This window comes from Hippocampus zosterae, chromosome 11 (genome assembly GCF_025434085.1).
Source record: "Hippocampus zosterae strain Florida chromosome 11, ASM2543408v3, whole genome shotgun sequence".
Classification (NCBI taxonomy): Eukaryota; Metazoa; Chordata; class Actinopteri; order Syngnathiformes; family Syngnathidae; genus Hippocampus; species Hippocampus zosterae.
This window is the reverse complement of record NC_067461.1, coordinates 18314578-18337985: the sequence shown is the minus strand read 5'-3', so window position 1 is coordinate 18337985 and position 23408 is coordinate 18314578. Positions and strand designations below refer to the sequence as shown.

The 23408-nt window shown below is 42.2% G+C and overlaps 1 protein-coding gene across 1 annotated transcript; it reads right to left on the bottom strand.

Annotated features, from left to right (window-relative positions):
- Positions 1-49: 49 nt before the first annotated feature.
- socs5b (suppressor of cytokine signaling 5b) lies at positions 50-14085 on the bottom strand. Its single transcript, XM_052079810.1, has 2 exons — positions 13581-14085; positions 50-4970 (listed from the first exon to the last, which is right to left on the bottom strand). The coding sequence occupies exon 2, from the start codon at positions 4932-4934 to the stop codon at positions 3270-3272; it is 1665 nt and encodes a 554-aa protein (XP_051935770.1). The 5' UTR covers positions 4935-4970; positions 13581-14085; the 3' UTR covers positions 50-3269.
- Between the last annotated feature and the right edge of the window lie 9323 nt (positions 14086-23408).

The following is a 23408-nucleotide window of genomic DNA, read 5'->3' as shown; positions in this document are numbered from 1 at the left end:
CGTAACACACTGGGGGAAACATGACCATGTCTCAGCTTTTTTTGGGGGGGGAACAGATTGCAGCCATAAAATGCCAAGTTAATGATGATTTGATAAAAACAATAACGTTTATCAGTTTTAACATTAAATATCTTGTCTTTGCATTCAATTAACTCTATGTTGAACACGATTTGCAAATTATTGTATTCTGTTTTTTATGTTTAACACAATGGTCCCAGATTCATTGGAATCAGGTTTTGCAAAAAAATAAGAATAAATCACTGCCCTCATACTCAACATTTACATCTTATAATTGTAATTAAGGTAATATTGATTGAAGAGAATTTTACTATATATATATCTATATATATATATAGTAATCAATGGGCAAGGGCACTCGGGAGACGGTAGCCATTTTTGACTGGCCCCAGGGCTTCAGCCATTTTGATATCCTGAGAGACTTGGCCCCCTTGGGAGGCCCGCGGCTCGATAGAGAGTCAAGAATTACGGTAAAAAGGTTTCCCTAATTCCAACAGCCTCCGTAAGGCCACATGGAGGGGCGCTCGGTTTTTCAATTTGCCTGCGATTGGCGCTACCTAGCGAAAAGGACAACAAAAGGAGTACCGGTAATGTTATTGCTAAGTAGTACCATGCAGGATAGCCATGGTATAAAAGATAATGCATATGACTTCATTGCTGACACTATATATCCCACTTAAAGACCGAGGATCATTTTTTTTCAGAGAAATGTTTGACATATCCGGGTCAATTCACAGTGTGATGGAAACATTAAAATACTGTATGGGTTCGTGAGATATGAGGCAAATTACAACTACAGAAATCCAAAACAAATGGGTTGAAGGTGTAGATGAGAGATTGAGATTTTTGCGAGTAGGTTTAAACAGAAAAGGGCCCTGGTTTTTTCTTCATTAACCAAGAAAAGTGTCCAATTTTTGTCAACAGATAATCAATTTAATTGTGACTTGGCACAACATACCGTTGTAGCACAGCAGCGATGATTAGCCCGCTTGTCGACACATACTGCTCCGTGGTCACATGATTTTTCAATGGCAATAGAAGAACGTTAAAAAAATTATTCATAATAAATAAAGAAGCAATGCTTGTTCAGAATTTCTGTTCCATGACAATGACAAGAAATAAACCATGGCAATATGCGTTCTGACAAAGTGACATGAGGGTGGCGATTTACATAGAGCCATTGTTTAATGGAAGGGAGCGTATATTTAGCACAGATTATTATTGGGCTTTCCTTTTCTTTTAAGAGCTATGTGGATCATGCAGTTTTAATTGAATGCTGGTCAATAAGTGAACAAAAATAAACAAACAAACATGTTTAAATTCTCGCGGTAGTTTGTGAAATTGCAGAAGGAAAACTAGCTGCTTTGGCCTCGACTGCTGTCAGGTACAGAAGAGATGGCATTGGACCCATATTCTTTTGCATTTTTTTAGCGACCCAACAACTGTGTATGGAGATAGAAATACACATAAGAAGTATTTTTTTTATCACACCCCCGAAAGTAATTCATTTGCTGTAGCTTATCCAACTTAGCACCAGTAAACAAAGATCTTATGTGCACCGCGAGTGAAAGATCTTGGAGCTCATGCACCAATATGTTTGTGATTCTGTAACATCAGTGGACTGATGAGGCATGAATTACTTCAAATTTAGATGAACATGTGTTCGACACAAAAGGCACATAGGTTACACTTAAGTTGTCTATGTGTCAGTACCTTCGGACTCAAAGCACCATCGGCACCACGATGTTCTAAAAGCCACGATGTCCGGTGGCTTGCTCTGTAGCATGCAGATTGCTCTGCAACAAAATTCAACTTTGCCTGCAGCATGATGCATAACAGCACAGAACACTATGGCACAGATTACATGGTGTCGGAAAGCCTCTTCAATGCTGCTCCAAGACTAACAATGGGGGTTATGTTAACTGTGTGGCAACATCGAAACAATTTATTAAAGAGCTACTTTACTTTTTTGTAGTCTTTTGAACTAATGACCAAAAAAAAAAAACGTCTTGTAAGTTTCCATTTCATACATAACCCTATGAATTGGAAGTGACCCACACAGCCACATAAGAATGATGTCCTCAAATTTTAGATATTGACTGATTGTCTTTTCTTATCCTTTGTGAAATGTATCCCGTTCCTTTTTTATTTATTTCTTTAAATAAATACTCAAAAAGTGACACAAGCATGTTCCAAGTGGCTGATGAAGAAAAAGTAAGCATAAATCAACCAAGTCACTGAATCATGATTACTGCAAGACACGAACTGTCATGAAGCTGATGAAGAAACCTCATGTATGTTAAATAACAGAAACGAGAAAAATGTGGAGTCTGGACTTGAATTTCATCCAGGAGGAAATATACTGGGTGTTACTGTGGTCGTCTGATCACAAAGCCAATCCATACAGTGAGAATAAAGTTGACAATTTAGCTCACAAAGTAAGAAACAGTAGGCTCGTTTATTATTTATCATTCACCATAAACCTTTTAGGGAGAAACAAGTTGATAATAATCTATAATCCTTTAAAAAGCACTTAAGTTCCCTGATCTACTTTCCTGAACATCCATGGGCCCTCTCAGAATTCACCCGTCTCTTGTTTAGCTAATGCTCATGTGCAAAGAGATGGCAAAGGATGTGGCTTATGTAGCTTTATCTATGAGGCAAGCCCAGAATGCAACACACGAAAAGCACTTCCAGATGCCTTGACAAGCACACACCTTTAAAAAAAAAACCTCTTGGAAAGGTGTTCCACTATGTGTTTTGACAAGAAAAACTATTGAGTGCATAAATAGTGACCTGTACAATGTAGCTACAGAATCTGGCTTTAGTATAGCTATTTGAATTTGAATTTTGGGTGGGGCTGACAGGGAGGCATGCATGGAAGTCTACAGGCAGGGTGATGTTTTGGGATCAGGCATATGTTAAGGGCAAAGCAGGAGGTAAACGACGTTTTTGCACTATTTGTGCTACTCCTCCCTGCCCTCATTCAAAAATATACCGATACTGTTTATACTCATAAAGTACTCCATCGTTTGTGCTAGCCAGGCAGTACTACACAGATATACTCATATGCTTTTCAGAAAGTGACAACTAAAATAAAGATTAGAATGAATCATGTATAGGTTGTTACATTTGAATTCCAACCTCCACTGGAAAGAGGTGAATCACTCAGTCGGTGTAGCCTCTCATGAGGCATTTCTTGAGTTCCGTAATCTTTCTCCATGATCTGACAGGCAAATGGACAGAGAGCACTATTTGACTTTTAGCGGCGGCTCCCTTTCCAGCCAGCGAACTCGAACTTTCTGTTTATAGTGATACTCCTTGAGAAAGTCCTGCAAGACAGGGGGCAGCGGCAGAGAGCCTATCCCATCGTAAGTGGTCCAGCGGCAGATGGCTGCTCGTGCAAGGTGCTGCAGGCTAAAGGGAAATGTCCGATGGAGAGGTGCTGTGAGCAGAGGTTCAAAAAACATACAGGCGCTCGGGTCCTTGTAGTGCTCCAGCAGCCCCGTGACGGTGGAAGAATGGAAAACGCAAGGATCATGTGCGTCAAAACTGAAATTGTGGTTCCACTGTTCAATGCGGGCATGTAGTGAGCGGTTATAACGGCGGAAGCTGACAGAAAAAAGGTAGTCCTCCTGGGCAGAATCACGCAGCAGGAAGGTGCCCTCCGGACGTCCGTCCAGCAGCGACTCGGCCTCGTAGCGGTCCATGACACCCCAGTAGCAGGGCGATGATGTGATCTGCAATAAATCTGGTACAAGGCAGTGGATGTAATCGATTTGCGTGTGAACCTTCCAGGGCCCAGGTTGCTGTCTGTTCAGGTGACCTTCCCCAGAGGCGTGCCTTTGTTTCGGTCTCCTGGCCTGTAGACAGAGGGTTGTTGAGTCCTCCTCAGAGTCAGTGTCCTGGGCTGAAGCTGCGGCCCCTAACACCTGTGCACAGGCCCCCGATGTTGAAGCTCCTAAAGAACTAGCAGTTCCTGAGGCTCGGCCATCGCCGGGGACATCTCCCGTGCCTGGAGCCATCTTTGGTCCCGGTTTGTAGACAGATGAGCCTGGCACGGCAGCCTCAAGGGTGTGGATCTGTGCATTCGGAGGTGGGTCCACACCTTCCTCGATGCTAAGTCTGCGGCGTTCACGCAGACGTTCCTCCTCGTCCTCGGGGGAAGGGTGTGCTGGGTCAAAAGCATCCAACAGGGCAGTTGAGGAATGTGGGCTCACTGGTGCCGTGTGCTGTTTGATCAGGTGCCATTTGTGGGCAAGGTCTGAGCCCGGTGGAAAGGGGCAGGTCTCCAGCATCAGCTCGGTCAGGTGAATCTTTCGTTTAGAAATAACGGGGTTCTTCGAAGAGCGTCTGCTAGCAGGTAGTGGTAAGCAAAGGCCTACGGTATCGCTTAGTCGCTGACGCAACGACCGACTATTCAAACTGCGTCCTCCAGACAAAGACTCGCTCATCTCTTGGATCGAGCAGACACCATAGCGTCTGTCTCGACGGTTGCCATTACCTCGCAGACGTCCAGACCGTCGATCTATCTCTAAAGAACTTTGAGTTTTTGTGGAACATGAGTGTTTTTTCTTGCCCCCCCATGGCGCATGACGGGAATAGGAGTCTCTGCGAGCCAAGGGGACACCTCCTGACCCCCCACCCACATCCTCTGTGTCCTTGTCGATAGTGATCTCTACTATCTGAGGGGTGTCCGAGACACAGTTGTGACGACGCCCTACGGTTACCATTGGCACTGGAACGAGGGTACTCGATGAAGTGGAGACTTCGGATGCCTGAGCTGAACCTGAGGCACCTCCTTGGCCGAGATCCACCACGCAGTGAACGGCGTCTGCCTCATTCCTGCCTTCACTGGGTCCTGAACTGTTGTTGTGAAAGAGAGTTTGGCATTTGCTTTTCAGGCTACTCCACATATTGCTGAATTTGTTTTCAACAAGAGTCCCAAGGACCTGCAAAAAAAAAAAAGAAAAAGAAAAAAAACTGTATTATAAAAGGTACATAGACTGTTATACATAGGATTTGAGCTGTTGGAACAGTAGAGTTAAGGGTTGCCAGGCAGACGTGCAGTGACACAAGGCCAAAGCTATAAATGACCCAGGATCTGCCGGTATGTACTCTGTTACAGAGCTAGTCTAGACCCGACGAAAATGTTTCTTGAAATGAGAGCAGACGGGGTAAATGTAAATGCCCTCCTTTTTGTATGCACTCAGCGATGCGCTGTTCCAACCAGCGTTGCTTTGTCCACTGAGGCATAGCACAAAAGGTAGCAGCATAACATCGTCCAAAAATGTAGGATTCAGAATTAGGAGTTGGAACTACCCAAGCCATGATTATTTGATGAAGTAAAATACTTCACAAGGCACTGTATTTGGTTGAAAAAGTGGTATAAATTACCAATGATCGGTACAAAATAACCTCTGGTGGTGAACAATGCTCGTTACTATTGAGTGACGGCAGACATTATCAAAAAGATTACCACTTGCTTTGCAAATTACATAATGCCTGCAGCTGATTTGGGTGCCTTTTAAATCCATAGGAAATGTGCTCAAGAATAGAATGGAAAAATAGTGAATGCAACAAATGTGTGTGTGGGGGGGGGGGGGGGATCTGTCAAATTTTGCAACATATAATGCATGTTTGCTCAACTATCTCTGCCAGCGGCATATAGTGACAGGCAGGACAATGAAATGATCATTCCCAACATGTACATTTATTCGCTTATCCATTTTTGTGAGTTTTGTTTCACGTGCTTCTGTCATATCTTGAACAAAGCAGCATTATCGTTATTTGTAAGAAGGTGCAGAGGACAGATGTCTTTTCTTCCAAAACAAAGACTAGTGTGGTTTGAATATACGGTAGAAAGAATCAAAAACCTAGACAGATCATTTTCCCCATGTTACTCTCAATACTTTGTCAGATTAGATGTGCAAAGTACAAACTGAACGGCATCAAATTGATATTGTGCGCAGTGCACTTTAGCAAGAAGTGATTTTTCTATCCCCAGGTCACACTTCTAGAACACTCTCTAACACAGCGTAAGACGTTGGTTAGGCTTGTCGTTCCAGTTCAAATCAAATGGCTCGGTGTATCTCCAAGAAACATTTGAAGATCATTTCTGATGATAAATTCAAAAGAATCATTGCAGAGTTCTAGAGATGTGACTATCTTGAGGCCTGCTGAGAATTTTAATGATAGCATGTGCAAAAAATAAATCTAGAATTTTATATGTGCAACACGAGCACCAAGTTGATGTGACAAAATCATTCGCATGTCGCAAATATCATACGGCTGTCTGCTGTTACTGCTACTATCAAAACCAGGACTGCATCACCAACTAACAAATAGGGAAAAAAAATACGAAAAATACCTTCCAACTTGAAAATTGATTGCAAATTGTGATTTGTGGAGAGCTGCGCAGTCACAAAAAGTCTCAACACCAACAAGAATTTTAAAATTGTTTGAAATTGCTATTGCAGTTGAATTGGATCTTATGTTGTCAGAAAAACAGGGAACATCCAAAATTGTGGTTCATTTTTCCGGTTTATCCTCCGAATCATCATATTTTGGATATTTGTAAGGAGAAAACATAAACACACTCACACCCCTCTAAAAGTGTCGCTTTAAAATATTAAATGACAAATCCAAAAACCTTTTCTTTAGTTATTGGAGGCTCTCTCCGAAATGTCATATCAAAAGATGTTTGCATCCTTTGTGACCAGACTGCGAGTGAATCGTGCTGCCGCCTCGTCCGAAGTGTAATTATGGAGAAAACCACAACCTGTGTCCACTCCTACCTGCCATCTCAGGAAAACAGCAAATGATCCCTCAAATTCTGGTCTCCAAGTCTAAAGGTCTTCAGGAGAAGACAAAGCTGGTCTGGACTAGGGGTGCATGGTACAAAGGATATGAACGGTGAATGCAAGTGAACAAAGAACATTTTAGGTTTCCGTTAGGGTTCCTAAAAGTTTGCAAAAGGTTGCAAACAAATGTTCACAGACAGTTATTAGCTATCGCAAACAGTTTTATCACGAGGAATGTTTGAACACAGTGGTGGCCTTGCAGCACTGGCCCTGTATATTCATGATATAATACAATAAGTTAATTCTTATTTCATATTTAGCGCCTTGACACTGAATTATTTGAGCTTTTAATATTTCAGGATAGTTCCTTTTTGCATGTTATGTTGTTTTCTCGCTGCGTAAAATTGAACATTTTCTGGGCGTTGACTTGTTCAAGCCATTGCTTACGACTACAAATTTAACAAGACGTGCAAAAAAATGTATGCAATACAGTAAAAAAAAAGATCAATAATCATACAGCAAAGATGCATCTTGTGTCTCACCGTCAGACTGCATGATTGATTAGTTGTATTATTTTTTTGTCAAACATCCTTAACCTTTGTGGTTCAAACGGATAGCGACCGCACGGGGACATGACATTGATATCTTTCGTGTTTGGCAAGACTCAAGGTGCATTCAAATACAGTTGGACATTTTGCACTCAAACAGAAAAATGAATAGTTATGAATATTAATAACTACAAACATCCTCAAAAATGTGGGCTTTCTGTCAAAGTGTAACAATAAAAATGATGGGGGTTTGGCCGGTCACGAAAATTAATATATCGACTTATCAATTGATCAGACAAGATCGTCTCAAAATTTGGGACTAGATAAATGGTCATTTGCATGCATTTTTGCTTACCTACGTCAACATCATTCACTCACACTGCTCCTTCACCCTGCTATATCTCAACTTGTTCTGCGCTGTGAGAGTTGTCACCCCTTCCTCCCCCCCCACACACACACACACACACACGCTAGGAGTTAAATAGCTTTTGAAAATCGGTTCAGTTCGACTGTTCCATGTAGGTTTGCATGCCTCGTGCACACATTACTCCATGTCATGTTTTCAGTGAGGCGCAGCAGCACACATTTTTGATAATAATAGCAAGGTCGCCCTAATGCTAACCATTGTTGAGCTAACAGCTCTTGTCTATTATGCTCTTTTTGCATAATTTACTTGGTTGTTCACTCTGAGTTGGACTATGAGTTCTGAAATCATTCGCCATGCCCGCCAAGACCTTAAAAAGTACTTAAAAAAGACCTTAAAGGGCACTAAATACCCGTTAAAGTGGTAGAACTGACAACAAAACCTCCTAGCATACAGTCTGTACAGACCTTTACCACCAACATCATTTTACTTACAATGCTTAGTTTCCGGTCAGCATGTCTAAAGGCCAGCATGCAAAAGGTAAACCCGAAGAGAAGCCTTCTCCATTGATAGCGCTATTGGTCAACTGTCTACATATGTCTAGTTTTGTGAAAAAGTTCCCTATTAGGACACATGTCCATCATTGGAACCGGACGGTCGAAGTCAATATAAAGGAAAACTGAAGTTAGTTGGATGATTTACACATGAGCAAACATGGTCAAGATGTACCGGCCCCAAAAATGTGCGAGCAAATACTGTGCTGGTGAGACCACTTGCAAAAGTTGGTGCTACCAGTGCAAAAGTTAGTTTAGAGGCCCGATTACATCTTCATGTTCACGCAGGGAACATAAATCCAGCAACTGTGTGGCTAAAAGAACTACCGTATTTTCACGACTATAAGGCGCTATTAAAAGTCTAAATTTTTCTCCAAAATGGACAGGACGCCTTATAATGCAGAGCGTCTTTTATATGAGCCGAGTTCCAAAATCTGGCTGAGACCCGGCACGCTGTTTATATAGAGAAAAGGCGGAAGTGAGGTCGACCAATCAGTGAAGCGCGTCCGTGAACTTATATGTAAATATATGGAGAGAGAGAAAATGTGTACGTGAGTGACGACACGCACGCATGCGGAGAAGAGGTCGGCCATTCAGTGAAGCGCGTCCGTGCACTTATATGTAAATATATGGAGAGGGAGAAAATGTGTACGTGAGTGACGACATGCACGCATGCGGAGAAGAGGTCGGCCGATCAGTGAAGCGCGTCCGTGCACATATATGTAAATATATGAAGAGAGGTGGACGTGAGTGAGGACAGGCACGCAAGTGGTGGGTCCGGCAATGAGTGAAGGGTGGGCGTGTAAGTGGACGCTAAAGGCACGCATCGAGCAGGTACCAGCACCTGTATAAAATGTGAGTATGTGCATTATTGCAAAACAACTTCGGTTTTGGTTTCCAAGAACCCCCGAAAACGAATTCCACAAAGAGACACACCTACGAAGCGCAATTCAAACTCCAAGCCATCGGTTATGCAGTGAAACATGGGCACGACAAAACTGTCGTTCTTGGTTGTCATGCCAACGGACAGAAACTGCCACTATTGTGATTTTCAAGCGAAAGACGCTGCAGAAGAGAAAAGTTTCCAGCTGGCATCATCGTGAAAGCAAACCAAAAGGACTGGATGGATCAGGAGAGGATGAGAGAGTGGCTAGGTGAGGTGTATGTTAAGAGACCGGATGGCTTTTTCCATGCCTCGCCGTCACTCTTGATTTGCGACTCCATGCGTGCCCATCTCACACCAGCGGTGAAAAACAAAGTCAAGCAAATGAACTCCGAGCTTGCCGTCATTCCCGGAGGCTTGACTAAAGAACTCCAACCGCTGGACATCGGCATCAACCGGGCGTTCAAAGTGAAGTTGCGAGCGGCATGGGAAAAATGGATGATCGATGGCGAACACAGCTTCACGAAGAGTGGGAGGCAGCGCCGAGCTAGTTACGCCACAATCTGTGAATGGATTGTGGCTGCTTGGACGAAAGTATCTGCTAGTACAGTTGTTCGAGCTTTTGGCAAAGCCGACATCATTTCTGTGGAGCCACATGACGACGAGAGTGACTCTGACAACGAGAGGGAACCCGGCGGTTTGGATGGATTACCGATACTTGCACAATTGTTCAATTCGGACACAGAAGATGACGACTTTGATGGCTTTCTGAGTGATGATTGAGCAAAAAACGCGAGTACCTTGTAAATAAAATACACCCGAACTCCGTTCTGCTTCCGTTGCCTTATTAAAAACGTGTTTTAGCTTCGATCTTCAGTGTATGCTTCAAGCTAACGTGTTAGCGAACGTGTTAGCATGCATGCATGCCGTATGTTTAAGCTGGCGTATGTTTTACCACTGTAAAACTGCGCCCATTAGTACAGTGCGGTCTCTGTATGTGTAAAATACAGAAATGTCACCCATTAATGAGACTGCGCCCAACCGTACGGTGCGTCGAATAGTCGTGAAAATACGGTAGGCTAATTCACCTGTCTGGCAGGCCAACACACCCATTCTCCTGGGATCAAATTGATCTCCGAGATGGCTCTTGGCAAGGCATGATCAAGGGAGAAGGCGAGTGGAGAAGATATCTGCTGTGCCTCACATGCTAAGCTATTCAGGGGTTTGTTCTAGCGATTGCTTGAATCCCAGCAATTCAATTAGAGGGTGGGAGAATAATCTCTTAACGCATAACTCAAAATGTATTTGTAGGCAAAGATGGGGTACAATAGGCCGGAACCGCCGTTTTCATCTTACCATTATAAACCACTTAACGATGACGCAGAACAGTCGTCAAAGTTTTAATTCCGACTTTGAAATGTTTTGAAAGATTAAGATAAGATTGAATATTTCTCGAATTTTGAGTTTACAAACCCCCTTCACAAACTTTTGGGTGAGTAAGGTCATTCGTCAAATCCAAATGCCCGTATTTGTTCACGATATATACTTTCTATGCTTCTGCCAAATTTAAGAAAATTGGTCAACTTATTGAGAGAATTTGCCAAATCACAATAATGATGTGACTCTGACCCACCATGATGGTTCAAGTTTTCCGTCGCGTCCAACATTCATTTTATGACCTCCTCGCCCCTCCCCCAACAACAAATGCCCCCAAATTGTGATACCTTTGTCCCCTATATATTAACAACCCATGGACTATTTTTTCACTCTCAGAACTTTTTTTTGTATGCACGGCACCCATTTTAAAAATTACATACAGCAATATTTTGTCGTACTTTAATACATTCACAATATAATTGTGCATTATATTTATTTAAAGGGAGATTGTTTTCTGTTGAAATTTTAAATTTAAAAACATTCATTGTGGTATTAACATCTATCCATCCATCCATTTTCTGATCCGCTTTATCTTCACAAGGGTCACGGCGGATGCTGGAGCCTATCCCAGCAGTCTTCGGGCAGCAGCCGGGGGACGCCCTGAACCAGTCGCCAGATAATCCAAGGGCACACATAGTCAAACAACCATCCGCGCTCACACTCACACAGAGTGACAATTTAGAGCACATGTGTCAAAGTCAAGGCGCGGGCGCCAGATCTAGCCCGCCACATCATTTTATGTGGCCCGCAAAAGCAAATCAAGCATGCCAAGTTCCATGATGCTTGTTAAAGTCTGAACCAAAGTTTCAAATGGTCATATGTAATCGGCAATAACAGTCATTTTTCTTGACTTCTGATTTTAAAACTAGTTATCTATCAATTTGTTGTGCGCCGTGTTTGTCATATGTGGAGGTGTGATTCAACATTTATATGGTTTCCCAAAATTCACAACGGCCTTCCAATAGAAACCGTAACCACAATGTGGCCCGCGACAAAAATGAGTTTGACACCCCTAATTTAGAGTGTTCCATCAACCTGCCATGCATGTTTTTGAAATGTGGGAGGAAACCGGAATACCCGGAGAAAACCCACGCAGGCACGGGGAGAACATTCAAACTCCTCACCAGGAGGCCGGAGCCGGAATCAAACCCTGCACCTCTGCACTGTGCGGTCATTGCGCTAACCAGTCGACCAGCAGGCCTCCCGTATTGAAGTTCAGATTTTTGTTCTCATAAAATTTTGATACTGTTTCACATAGTGGAATTATTTACCAAATTAATTTGAAATAATTTCCATCTTGTATGGTGTCGGTTTCTGTGCTTAGCAAGCTTTCTAATGATTGCAGTCTTCTGAAAACAGGATAAAAATGAATAAGAATTATAAGGTATGAATAAGACAACCTTTATTTGTCTCACAATGGAGAAATTCCCAATTTACAGCCTCAGAATTATGAAAGGGAGAAGTAGAAGAACAAAAAGTATATAAATAAATGATAAAATATGATAATATATGCATATTAAAAATGGGTGAGTGGGGGTGAGCCCATGTTTTCAGGTTTGAAGAAAGTTATGGAAGTTTGCCACTTGGATTCTACAGAAATAAAGCAGTCACAACTAAACCTCCCAATCGACTTTGCATTAAGAAGTTGGCCAGAAATTGGTACATCTTCACTGCTCTTAAATAGGCATGACTTTGTGTTCATCACAAGAACATAGATCTCTAAAAGATCTGTCTACTAATGCTGGTTTCATGTACAGTATATACCTAACAAATACAATGAAAGTTTTATGCAGTTGATATTTTGCCGTGACTGGCAACTTTCCACTTAGCGGTTTGCAGTAAATTGTGCGATTACTACAAGTACAAATGTTGTGCCAGAGAAAGTGTGCCAGCTCACGGTGTAGTGGGTAGAGCAGTCACACTAAAAGTGAAGCTTTATTCCATTGCATCACTGGTTCAAATACCACTCCCGACATTTACATATGGATTTTTCAAAAACTATGTTTACAATTTTTTGCAACCAGTCCGGAGTTTAAACAACTCATTTTATTTCACGTTTTTATGGAAGAACGAAACAATTATGCAGTTGAACAATTTCATTGCAGCTTATGAACCACAAAAATGATTGGGGCCCCACAAAAGATAACCAATTCACGTCCAACCTCCTGTAATCACGGTAAAATAGCCGATACTGTACACGGCCGTGTCGGTCTAGAATTCCTCCCACCGGCGAGTGACTAATCGGAGCCATTCACGGCAAAATAACCACTGCCAGAGCTATAACAGTTCCTTTCGGATTTAGGAACTAAAACAATGACAAACGATTCGTAAAACAAGACTGTGCAATAAAATTATAAAAGTCGATGTAGTTTTAATACCTTTGCCGGGTATTTTACTATGCGTACCAGTATACTTATTTTAGATTACTTTGTGGAAGAAAGGTTCCAAACCATATGAGGTGCGTTATTGGTGACAATACTGTAACATGTTCCATAGAGTAACTGAAACATTGTTGTAGACATCTAATTACAGTTGCGAGATCTTTTAATTAATAGAAGAGGACGTCTTCCACTTTTCCCCTAATCCCAACAAAGATAGCTCTCTTGCTAGCATTCGCCCATACACGCCGGAAAACGCAGTTACAAAAATTGCAATATTGACATACATTTGCCAAACAATCACAAAGACACCGGTCACCCAAAGAGCATCTTCGAACATCTAATACTAAATATTTACAATTAGGGGAAAATATCCCACAATGCTAACTATAAGCATTCCACGGACAGGGGCGCCTATAGCGTTAGTTTGGAGCTAGCGTTCAAGCTAGCCATACAGATAATGGCTCGCATGGTTGGCGTTTAAAAAAATCCATGGCAAATTGTCCACAAATGAGGTGAACATCATTCTGTAGCAGTAACCGCACGGACAGAATATGATTCGTATGTAATGTGTTGTGCTGTCGAAATAGCTTACCCTTGTGGCTTTTTGAGAGCCCTATTCAACAGCCCTCTTTGTCTGAAAAAAATGGCTATTGAACGAGAGCAGGCATATATCCCTTCGGCTCACCACGGTGTCGGACGAAGGCGCAAAAGGTCCGAAGATCCTTGATGATGTCATCCCTAGGTCTCAAAACATTTGGCAGCTACAGTGCAAAAATGTAAAAGGCTTAAATCAAATTACATCCACAAACTCCCGTTCTCCATGCGAGTAGGGGAGTCTTGTTCGCCAACAAGCTGGTATCTGCAGCCTCCAGCGACCAATATGACTGCAGTCTCGCAGCCCTGACGGCCGGGGAGCGCTCGTTCACCTCAGCCGCACGACTGACGGCGTGGTGGTCCAATGGAGAACAAGGGAATCAATTGCACTTCCGACTGGGAACGCGGATAGGGAACCCCCCCCCGGACCTGTCGCCCGGTGATGGGCGTGCCGTGCCTCCAATGAGCACACAGGCCAGGATTGGGCAAGTCACTGGCAGCTACTTGGAAACGTGGACCGTTGCAATGATGCTTCCCGTGACCTAAGCAGGCCGCACTCACAATTACGTCACCCAAGGTAAGAACACTAACAGAGCTTTAAACGTTAAATGTAATACAACAACTACTACTAGTACTACTAATAATAACAATCACTTTAAACGTCTAATGCCAGGGATTATTTGAGGAACTAGAAATACAATTTCGGTAGTAATTGAATGAGGATTTGACATTGGAATTTCGTGAAATTCAACAAATTGGTTAAGTGTGCTTTGTAAAATTAGACTTGTTGGAATGGTTCTCTGTTGAAAAAAAGGGAGGGGATTAAATCCGTACAAAGCTATCGCATACATTTCAAATTTTAATTGTGGAGATTTAGTAATGTATTAAATCTCTTTTTTAAGTAGAAATGGGTTCAATCAGTCAAGAAATGTAGACACAGGTAAATGTGTAACATTTCTCTTAATGTTCATCCTTCATTTTTAAAATTTAGAAAGTTTGGGAATCTGATGATTTTGCACTGTTTGATTTGCTAAATTTCTAAAACTGTTATTCTGTCATGATCGGACAAATCATTGTTTTCAAGTCGTAGTAACTATGGTTAACTTAATTTCTGTGTGTGGACATTAACCCCTTTGAAAGGATACGATTTATGCCAACAATTTTAAACTAAGCGCTCTTTTGCCCTCTTGTGGCAGCAAAACAAAGGAAACCCGCACCACACACATCTGACAATATGCCGTACCACCTTCAACCGAAGAGTATTATAACCACATGATTGTTTTCAAGGTGTAGGTATGGTTGGAATTTTTCATTTATTATTGGAATCTTCCACCATTGATTACGTTTCAATGAGAATTACATCAGAGTGGATATAGGTGAGTAGCTACTGAACAGCAAATAAGTTGTCACAGCAGCCATAATCACACATTCATTGAATCATTAATTTTCCGATCCGCTTCATCATCAGAAGGGTCGCGTGGGGTGCTGGAGCCTATCCCAGCCGTCTTCAGGCAGTAGGCGGGGGACACCCTGAACCAGTTGCCAGCCAATCGCAGGGCACAGAGAGAAACAACCATCCGCGCGCACACTCACACTCCCACTCACACCTAGGGACAAATCTGTGAAAATAAGGTTCCGATTGACTAATACCATAATATAGTACTGTCAGGTTATACTGAGTTTTCACAAATACGGGATTTTTTTTTTAAATTGCAATCTCCTTTAAAGAAAATGATTGTCACATCATGTTACCGTTTGATCGGGTCCATGGTCAAACTCCCCCTCCTAGAGAATTCATCAGATGTCTTTGGCCTTCTGCAACCAGCACTGGTTTGTTATACTGTAAATTCCCTTGAACAGCCCAATTCTAATTCCTCTTCTGAAAGCCAATATCCGGTGCTGGCAGAAAGCCTAACAATTAGTGTTGCTGAAAATGTCAAACTCCAACATAATAGAGCTCCTTGTAAAAGATAAAATATAAGCCTTCTTATGGGACCCACAGTTCAACTATAGTGTTCGACTAAGTTCCATTGAAGATTCTATTTTTCAATAAAAAGCAGACATGGCAAACCATTGCTGAGATCTGCACAACCAAAATGTTTTGGACATTGCTGGTTGAATACAAAGAGCGGTTTATTTACAGATGTTATTACTCAAGGCAGTAAATGTATTTTCACATTCCATTACTGCTAATAATATCTGAATTAAATGTTACCAAAGAGTTTGAGTTTGCCAGCACCAATTAATAAAATATTGGTTCCAGTGAGCCAAATGTCAGTTTAAAATTTTGGTATTTCATCATTGAGGGACGCTGGAATGGGGTCCTCCAACATCCTTTGTAGCCAGTCATCGCAGCACGCCTTGCGTCAACTCAGTTCCAATCCGTGCTGTCGGACCGGCTCGCAATTGCTACCTTTGCAATGAAGTTCCTGTAGGAACAAAAAATATGTGATCATCTGTATCTCAGACACAAAAGGGCTGTTCTGACACCATATCCTGCTGCCAGTGTTACCCCAGGGGGATCTCACATGGCTAGGCAGAGATGTTCATCATGGGCTAGTCCGTGGGTTGAGGTGGGAACTTGCCAGGAAGTCAGTAAGACACGATGCCAACTCAAAAGCATGCAAAAAGACAACAAACTGCTCAAAATATACAGGATGGAAAAAAAGACAAACAGTAAAGGATTCAAAACATGGTTCTTGGATATTGGTTCTGGTTCATATCAAAACAAGAGGTTGGCAGGAAGTTTCCAATGTTTTTTGTTTTGCACGGGCTTTACCCTTTCCCTCTCCATCCAAAGAACCCGTGGGGGTCCTTCCCTTCTTGGAGGATCACTAAGAGGATTTTTCCAGGGCTGTTTTGGCTGTGGTTTTGATCTTGTGTCCGCTCCAGCAGTTTTAGGCCTTTCTGCTCCGTATAAGCGGTGAAGACTCAACCTTGTTCTCCTCACCTCTGGTAAGGATGGTGTTGGTCCTAATTTTGGCCTCTTTGGTGCAGATGTTACACGAGACACCATGTTGGCAGCCTCCAGGATTGTTAGTCGGCTTTGTGATTCTGATCTTTCAGATTTCTTTGGTCCACATGCCTGGCCGTAAACAAGCCTGGTTTTTTTGGTCTCTTGCATGGATCTGCTCACTAGTTCAGATTTTGAAGGTCTTTGCCGTTGAGGTAAACTGAAGGGGCTTATCCTCGGGCTCTTGGGCTCGCTTAGTTTGGGCCTGGCATCTGACCCTGTTTTTTTGGGTCCAAATGACTCTTCCTTGGTCTTATCAGGCAACAGCAGGGTTACTCTGTTCATACACTTGGGCTTCTCAGATCCAGGTGTTTTATCCTTTTCAGTCTGCAATACATATTGCCCTGTGGCTCCGCGGTTGCCCTCGGCTGATCCTTTCATATGTGGCATAACATTACTTTGTTCAGTAATCACTGGTTCATGCTGGAATTTCCTTGTTGGACTAGCAGGGGGAACAGTCTCTCGCCTTGGTGGACTAGGTAGAGGAACAAACTTTTGTCTTCGTGGGCAAGGTGAGAGAATGTCTCTCTTTGATGGAGAAGGTGGCAAAACAATACCTTTCCTTGGCGGACTAGGTGGCAGAACAAGCTTTTCATTTGGTGGACTAGGTATCAGAACAAACTCTTTCTTTGGTGGACTTGGTGGCAGAACAAGCTTTCGCCTTGGTGGACTAGGTGGCAGAACAAACTCAAGTCTTGGTGGACTATGTGGCAGAACAAGCTCAAACCTTGGTGGACTAGGTGGAAGAACAAGCTCTTTCCTTGGTGGACTAGGTGCGACAACAGGCTCTGGTGACACCTGTGACAGACTATCACAAGAAATCGGTGATGTAGCCACTTCTACGTTTGAAGATGTCACCAATAAAGGTGGCAACAAGCATGGCATTTCATCCAGGAGTGCTTCAGCATGCCTTCCAAAGTCATTCTCTTCATCTGGTACGCATTCTATCGACACTACATCTATTTCTGTGCAGTCATCATCGGCCTGTGCTGGCAAATCCACTGCACGTGTAGCATCATCCGGCTTCTGGACTCTCTCCCGTTTTCTTCCAGTTTTATGGATTACGTCTTGTGGTAATACGTTTGCCATTGCCAAATCCTTGTACAGCCTCTGCAAAAGGTCTTCGATCTCTGCCTCAGATATATTTTGTAAGGATGGGACGGATTCCATGCATGATTTTGTGTCTTTAATATCTAGAAACTTCTTCTCTGTAGAAAGTCGTTTACAAAACCACAGATATGAGTTTATACTTTCAAAATAGTATTTTGTGTAACATTTCAAATCCCTACTTCATTTTATTCCAACACCAAATACCGTATTTCCTCAAGTAGTGGCCACTGATTGTTTGGTCAAAGTTTGCTACATTTACTTGTTTGCTACAATGGGAAGAAATTGCCTATTTAACAGACGCTCTTTGGATGATGTGCTATCATGTTACTAATTCATTCATTCATTCATTCATTCATTCATTCATTCATTCATTCATTCATTCATTCATTCATTCATTCATTCATTCATTCATTCATTCATTCATTCATTCATCTTCCGAGCCGCTTGATCCTCACTAGAGTCGTGGGGGGTGCTGGAGCCTATTCCAGCTGTCTTCGGGCAGTAGACGGGGGACACCCTGAATCGGTTGCCAGCCAATCGCAGGGCACACAGAAACGAACAACCATTCGCACTCACACTCACACCTAGGGACAATTTAGAGTGTTGAATCAGCCTGCCACGCATGTTTTTGGAATGTGGGAGGAAACCGGAGCACCCGGAGAAAACCCAGAGAGGGCAAACTCCACACGGGGCGGCCGGAGCTGGAATCGAACCCGGTACCTCTGCAGTGAAGCCGACGTGCTAACCACTGGACTACTGGGCCACCCATTTTACTAATGTAAAATCCAAATATGTTATAAAATGCTAAGGGTTACAATGGATGGATTTATAAAAAAAAGTGTCATGTTCTTTGCAGAGTTTGCCAGCTTTTTCTACACTATCTGGGTGCTATGATGTTTGCAGTATTGTTGGGACGTGACAACTGACTCATTTCCGCCATTTTTGTGAGAAGATTTTTGTGTGCTTTTAGCAATCCTAACAGAAAAATTAGCTGTGGCGTGTTAAAAATGTGTTTTCTGCAACTATTTTTCGATATAATGTCACTTTGTTTTCAACTTGATGATTTTCACACAGTATTACTATATTGATTGCACACACGGCATGGTTACTCATCAGAGATCGCTTAAAAAGTTTTGATCGCCATCTGGAATATTTATATCAACACGGCCAATCTCGAGGGTTTTAGGGGACATGTGGATGAAGATACGTCCAATTCGTATGTCGCCAAAGAACATAGTATTTTGCTAAAATTTGCGTCGCCTAACCTTGAATCGGGAGATGCAGGGGAGGCTTCCCCCGGGGATAAGCCAGCAGTCCGTTGCCAGCAATGGTGTGGGAATTTCCGATAGCCAAACAAACAATCGGCAGATCGGGATCGTATCATAGAAATGGCTTTTATGGCACATATAGTCGTTCCCTATGCTTATCTCCACTCCAAAGAGGACTTTTATTACCCCCTAAACAGCCACGCACCGTTTTCTGTCACGGGCCGTTCCAATGTAACAACGGAGAAAGTTACAGACACTTTTGCCCGTTTGTTGAAGCCTTCAAAATGTCATATCTTATGTTTTAACATATCAACAAAAAGGTAAACACAGTTTTGTTCCTTGATTCTAGCTCTTTCCAGTGACATTGGTCTAGCTGGAAAAAAATAAAGATTTGACCTTGTGGAAATGTTATTAAAATGTGGCTACTTTGAGGCGTAACCATTTTATTTTTCCTGGATATAATAATCGACGGACACGGGGTTTTTTTTCATTTGGATGGTACGTTCAAGTGTATGTAACGTTCACCTTGTCTCATTAGAGGTCACCACATCGAGTCAATCACAACTTACAGGCCATTATTTGAGGAAATTCGTTAAATCTGGACTAATGACTGACAGGATGTATTTGTGTAACAAACAATGTAACTGTAACATACGAAGGCTATCAATATAAAAATATCATTTGAAGCACTGTAGTTGCTGCTCTGTAGCCTGAATCAAGTACCGGTAACTAAAATTTGATACAGTAATTTGCAGGATTACATGATCAAGCTACGAGTACTTTAAGAACTGTATCTTACCCCAATGTTCTTGAAAAACCACAAAAAGACGTTCAAGACTCTCTTCTTCGTGAAATCCGATGAAGTCCATTAGGTCCGATATATACTGGTGTATAAAATCACTCATGTCAGTCGGTTGCGAAAAATATATTGCTCTGAAAATACAGTCCACTAAACTCTTCAGTCCGAAAGGATCAGATGAGGGATCCATATCCGGCCTTCGTATTTTGTTGTTGTGTACAGCACAGTACAGAATGGACCTTGGCTGGATGTTTTTGCTTATGTGACCTCTTGAATGTCACAAATCAAATCAAGAATTGGTCCTCATTTTTTATACGTCAGCCCAAGTATATGAGCCGACTGCCAAGGGAGCGCACAATAGTTGCTGCATGTATGTTACTCAAGTCATGGGAAAATTAAAGCTCTCAGGTCCAATATCAAATTTGTGACCCAACAATATGTCAATACCATATAGAGACAAGCTTACGTTACTCAAGACCATAGGCTAAGTTTTGATGATAAGAGCGGTGACACTATAATAAAGCTTTGAAATGATGTCACAGGGCCTCAACCACTTAATACGTGGGAACCCCCTACAAAAATGAACATATTAAATAAAACATTCTATTTGATGCAAAATGAGAGCAAGAAAATATAATTTCTAATATAACTCATTCATAATTCATATTTAATTCATAAAATAATTTATTGAAACTGTTTATTGCACATAGTTGTCGAGTATTTTCTAGCAATATAATCTCATGAGGTGTCCCGGCGTTCGAGTGGTTAGCGCGTCGACCTCACAGTGCAGAGGTACTGGGGATCGATTCCAGCTCCGACCTCCATGTGTGGAGTTTGCAAGTTCTCCCCGGGCCTGCGTGGGTTTTCTCCACATTCCAAAAACATGCATGGCAGGCTGATTGAACACTCAAAATTGTCCCTAGGTGTGATTGTGAGCGCGGATGGTTGTTCGTCTCTGTGTGCCCTGTGACTGGCTGGCAACCGGTTCAGGGTGTCCACCGCCTACTGTCCAAAGACAGCTGGGGTAGTATCCGGCACGCCTTGCAACCCTTGTGAGAATAAAGCGGTTCAGAGAATGGATGGATGGATCATCTCATGATGGATAATATGGAGGATATTCTGGTAAATGCGCATATGTTCTACTCAATCAGCTTTTTACTGTTTGCCAATGGATCATTATCAGGCTGATGAGATCCATTATGTTGTCCAGTGTACACAGTTTGTCCAACGGTGATTTGTATCCATTTGCTTGCTCATCACAATGTGGACAGGAATTAATGTCAAAGTGCCTATGGGCTTGTTTTGCAAATGTCACATGAAAAAACCTAGAGAACAGGTCAGCCATAGCATTTGTAACATGAGCCCAAGGGCACTTTGACGCCATGTCCAGTCAACAGCTGGCTGAAACGTGTGGATGGATTGATCTGTTTCATTGTTATTCCATCCATTTATCCATTCAATATCCAAACTGATTATTCTTGACAGTGCAATATTTGTTAGAAAACCGTGTTTCGACTAATGTGAAGAAAATATTTGATGTCTTTAAAGGGGAAGTCAATCCCGACATTTTCTTTACAATAACAGCAAACAATCATGGCTCAAATTCAGAAAACAGGTGAGCCATGATTGGTCGTTACCCGAGCCCTGAGCAACTGTGATGTCATTTTCAGTTGACAGCACGTGGCAAAATGTCTGACCCTGAGATGGCTAAAAATGGATGAATTTTGATGCTTAACTCATATTCCTTAACCGCAGTATTAATCAGAATGCTGTGTTTAGACTAGTGGAGGCACGTAGAACATATTACTGTAATGAAATTTCTTGGTTGATTTTCCTTTCAAGGACTTAGTCTGCATTTGAGTACTGGCCGTTAACCAAGTGCCGTTAAATGAAAATGCTTCATAAATTGAAGACGTCACCAAGTCATAAAGTCATAAATTGTGATGAAAAAGTCTTTTTGAAATCAAATGTTATAAAATGAGATTATAAATGAATGATTCGCAATCCTTTTCTGAAGTTTCTGGAGCTCCTAGAGCGGCTTGTGTTGTTTTTCATGTTTCTACATGGCCGACGTGACTCCTCCATCTGCCCGGAAGGTGGATGTAAAGCTGGTAAGATGATATCGGCAAAGTGACATCATTGTCCTGCCTGTTTTTCATCTCACCCGGCTGCAACACACCTTATTTAAATGATCTGCTCATCAGCCAGCTCAGAAGCACCATTAGAACAATATAGATGATTTGAATCGGGTGTCTTGCAGCCGAGAAGGATTGAAAACAGTCAGGACCGCGGCCCCTGAGGACTGATTTTAGACACCTGTGGTTTATGTAAAAGGTGGCCCGGTGATCCAGTGGTTAGTACGTCGACCTCACAGTGCAGAGGTACTGGGTTTGATTCCAGCTCCGGCCTTCCTGTGTGGAGTTTGCATGTTCTCCCGATGCCTGTGTGGGTTTTCTCCGGGTATTCCGTTTTCCTCCCACATTCCAAAAACAAGCATGGCAGGCTGATTGAACACTCTAAATTGTCCCTAGGTGTGAGCATGGATGGTGGTTTGTTTATGTGTGCCCTGCGATTGGCTGGCAACTGGTTCAGGTTGTTCCCCGGGTTGGCTCCACCCCCCTCCCCCGACCCTTGTAAGGATTAAGCGGATTGGAAAATGGATGGATAGTTTGTGTAAACAATGTAATAGGACACACCTTGGCAACAAAACACAGTCACATCTGCCAATACTTTAGATCTTGTAAAAAATGAGTGAATGTAAACTAAAGTGCCATCTTCTAATTGGTGTATCCAATGCAGATGGATGGACCTGGAAATAAAAGTTGAAGTGTTGAGCTCTTGTCTCGTTAACTTGAAGCAGCTTGATGACTAACGGCAGCAGACCGCATGAAAGACATACAGCATTCATTCCCTGGTCCAGTTGAGTTGGAGAGGTAGCCAGCAATTGGTGAAAGTGCCTTGCTGTGAGAATGAGTTAGCAGAAAGATTTTAGCGGTGTCTTAAATCAGGTTAAGAGTCCCGACCACGTTAGTCAAAGCCAACAGGTTATCTTCCACAATGGTCTCTCCAAAAAGATAATCAACAAAATCTTATGTGATACAAAACTAAACACAACAAAATGAAAACCCATTGATTCCATCCATTACGGTCTGGCAGAAAACACTAAAGCTGACTTCCCATCTGTTTTATTGACCCTTACTGTACCACATTTGATTATTCCAAGTCCCTGTACAGTTTCTGTAAATCCTCTGATTTATTTTGCCTTGATGGGGAGGATTCTTGGTGTGATGTGGGCGACCTTGGTTCGGTGCTTGTTTTATCTTCAAATCACTTTTCTGTGGAGAAATATTAAATTTACTGTATACATAAATCAGCAGAGAGAAATTTCACCAGAACTGAGTACTTTTGATAGGTTGCATTGTAATGTACAGGATATCAACATCAAATTGGCATGAAAATAGTGACACCCCACTTCTTCCTCTCCTTTCATATGATTAATTACTGAAATTTATAAGTACAAGTTTAAAAAGTGTTAATCTACAGTCATGGCAAAAGTTTGGAGAATGACATAAGTATACTGTAGGTTTCCGTAAAGTTTGTTGCTTCACTGTTTTCAGATCTTTTTGTAAGGTGACA